Source organism: Octopus bimaculoides, chromosome 14 (assembly GCF_001194135.2).
Source record: "Octopus bimaculoides isolate UCB-OBI-ISO-001 chromosome 14, ASM119413v2, whole genome shotgun sequence".
NCBI lineage: Eukaryota > Metazoa > Mollusca > Cephalopoda > Octopoda > Octopodidae > Octopus > Octopus bimaculoides.
The window spans coordinates 60,443,909-60,447,049 of NC_068994.1; the positions used below are offsets into that span (position 1 = coordinate 60,443,909).

The following is a 3,141-nucleotide window of genomic DNA, read 5'->3' on the forward strand; positions in this document are numbered from 1 at the left end:
ATATATACACACACACCATTAAAGTGAAAGTATCTGTCATTACAGTATCGAAATGTGATTGTTTCAGTTAGTGGATTTTTAAAGTGAAAGTATTTGACATGAGTGTTTTTGTTTCACTTTTGACACGTAATACTTAAATAGTGGAGGAGATATTATGTTGCCGTGGGCTCGAACTCTGCAAGAAGTTAAACATTTTTTTAAACTAAAACACAACTGGAACCCTAAGTAAGGCATGTGTAAAATTTGAATGAAATCGGTTGCGTAGTTCTCGAGTTTTAGGGATTCACACACACACACACACAGACAGACACACATTCTCATTTTTATATATATAGATGAATACACACACCTGCATTAGGCATTGTATTTGTGTTTGAGTGTATGCATAAATATATGTGTGTATGAAACCAAATGATACAGAAACTTCAATCCCATGGATTCATGCCATGGACCAAGTTTGATGTCAAAATATTTGAAAAATATGCAAAACTCCACAATTATGTACACAAACGTAGTAAAGTGCTAGAAAGTAAGAAATATAAGATGTGGGATTTTAACATTCAGACAGAGTAGAAACTAGAAGGGCAGATTTAGTAGTAGTAGTAGACAAAGAGAATAGAAAGTTTAATATGTTGCATGGATATGAAATAACAAGAATAATAATGATATAAAGGGAAGATCAGGAATGTTACAGAGACATCTTTTAACAATATAAGAGATGTCCCTGTCACTACTTAATCATGGGAATACAGGTAGCAACTAAATACATAAAAGTACTACTCACATTACTCTCAGGGTACTCGGTGTCTCGGCCATCCAATCGGTTCAATGGCATAAATGTTACCTCACCTGGTAACTTTAACCTGTTCATTTCCTGTAGAATTCGAGTACCTGTTCTATCTGTGTCCACTATGTGGTGAAACAATCTGTGGCAGAAAGATGGTTTAGTGTAGTTGTAGTAGACATGTGTGTGAACAACAAACAGACAGACAAAGAGGTAAGAATAAAGTGATAAATATAGAGAGGAGAAACAACAAAAATAGAAGGACAGCTGAACAGAAAGATAAAAGGATGAGAGGCATATCAACAGCCAAAACCTGACCAACAAAAATGGGAAAGGAAAATGCCAGAAGCATTTAACCAATTCTAAAATGGAAACATGTCAAACTGCTCCTGCATCTTGAGAGAAAAGTTGGGCATAAGAGGCATCAGCTGTGGTGTGCAAGAGAGAGAGACAAGTGTGCTGGTATGGTCATGTGATGCATATGGACGAGGACAGCTGTGTAAAATAGTGTCAATCTCTAACTGTGGAGGGAACTTGTGAAAGAGGTAGACCAAGGAAGATATGAGACGAGGTGGTGAAGCATGATCTTCAAACATTGGGCAATGACAAGTGACCGAGACCTTGGCAATATGCCATGCTTGAGAAGACCCATCAATCATAGTCATGGCCAATGCCGGTATCCTGTAACAAGCACCTGTACCAGTGGCATGTAAAAAGCACCCATTACACTCTTGGGGTGGTTGGTTTATCCAGCTGTAGAAACTATGCCAAATCAGACAGAAATCTGGTGCAGCTCACCAGCTGACCAGTTTCAGTCAAACCGTCTAACCCATGCCAGCATGGAAAGCAGACACTAAATGATGATGATGAGCTTATTTACTTCAACTCCTTCGAAATAGTTACCCTGTGCAGCAATGCACCAGCCCCAGCATTCCTGCCACTTTTCGAATCCAGACCAGAAATCGTTTTCTGTAAGCTAGTCGAGGACCTTCTACGATTCGCTCTGGATCTTGACAACAGTGTTAAAATGGCACCTTTGAGAGGAGATGGAAGTCTGCAGCTGCTAAATCTGGCAAATAGGGCAGGTACGGAAACTCGGTAACAGGGTGCATTGTTGTCGTGAAGAATCCAATTCTTAGCACTCCATAGATCCGGTCGCTTTCACCAAATGCCCCCCTTTAAGCACTTCAAAACGTCACAGTAGAACTCTTGATTGATGGCCTGGTTCTGGTCAATGTACAATGCCACAGATGTTGAAAAAAAAAACAATGAGCCTGCTCTTGACTGAGATACATCTCTGTTGTGCCTACTTCGGTCGTGGAGATGAAGGGCTCTTCTATTATGACAACTGCTGCTTCATCTCGTTACCAGTGATGATCCTCGACATGAAGGCTGGGTCACCAGTGGCATGCTGACTGAGATCTTGACAGACTTCAACACGATGTTTCTTCTGCTCAGTAGTCAGCAGGCAGGGGACAAACTTGGATTGCCTGCATGGATCCATATGACAGACCAACATCAACAATGTCATTCATTGTCTTCTGACGATCCTCATGCACAAGCTGAGGAATTTTCTCCCCATTTCCAGGAATGATGCTTGTGGCAGGTCCAGATTGCTCAGCGTCTTCCAGGGATGTTCTTTCATTTGTGCCAGTCGAAACATTGCCTGGTCACTCTAAGCTTGCCAAAGCATGCTCAATGTCTCTGTAGCAGACTTCCCAAGTTTGACACCACATTTCCCGTTGGCTTTTTTGTTTCCACTTCCTACACCTGACAAAATCAGATTACAGCCACCACGTGATCACAAAAACACAAATTTCACAACATGCAAAGCAAACACAACAATGTTACTTAGCACAGTGACTCATGAAGGTCACTGCTAAATCTTACTGTGTATGATGATGCTGATGGTGGTGGTGGTGGTGATGGCGACGGTAGTGGTGATATTATAGCAAAGGTGATGACAGTCATTATGATGATGGTGGTGGTGAGGATAACAATGGTGATGGTGGCGGTGGTGATGAATATAGCAATGGTGATGATGATGGTGGTGACAGTTAGTTGTGAAGCCATTGAAGATAATAAAAGCCAGAAGAACCTACCTGTTACCAGCAGTAACCTCCACACAAGTAAAAAATGTCTTGTCGCAGTCAAAGTTCTCAATGAGCACACCATAGTAACCATTAATCAAGTCACTGTATTTGCCTTGAGCTTTGAAAGCGTCTAGAACTTTCTGGACAGCGTCCATACCATTCAGGATTGCCTGCAAAGAGAAGAGACCGTATTCAGCTGGTGCCTCACTGTGTCTTTATAATGACATGCCCCATCCCGCCCCACCCTCATCCCATGTGACAGTC

The 3,141-nt window shown here is 41.6% G+C and overlaps 1 protein-coding gene across 1 annotated transcript in view; it reads right to left on the bottom strand.

Moving 5' to 3' along the window:
• The window catches only part of LOC106880200 (structural maintenance of chromosomes protein 3), a 55,947-nt gene that overhangs the window by 28,138 nt on the left and 24,668 nt on the right, over positions 1-3,141 (bottom strand). The window contains exons 17-18 of the mRNA XM_052972905.1: positions 2,887-3,047; positions 785-926 (exon numbers count right to left, since the gene is read on the bottom strand). Coding sequence (XP_052828865.1) covers positions 785-926; positions 2,887-3,047 — 303 coding nt within the window. The remainder of the gene's footprint in view (positions 1-784; positions 927-2,886; positions 3,048-3,141) is intronic.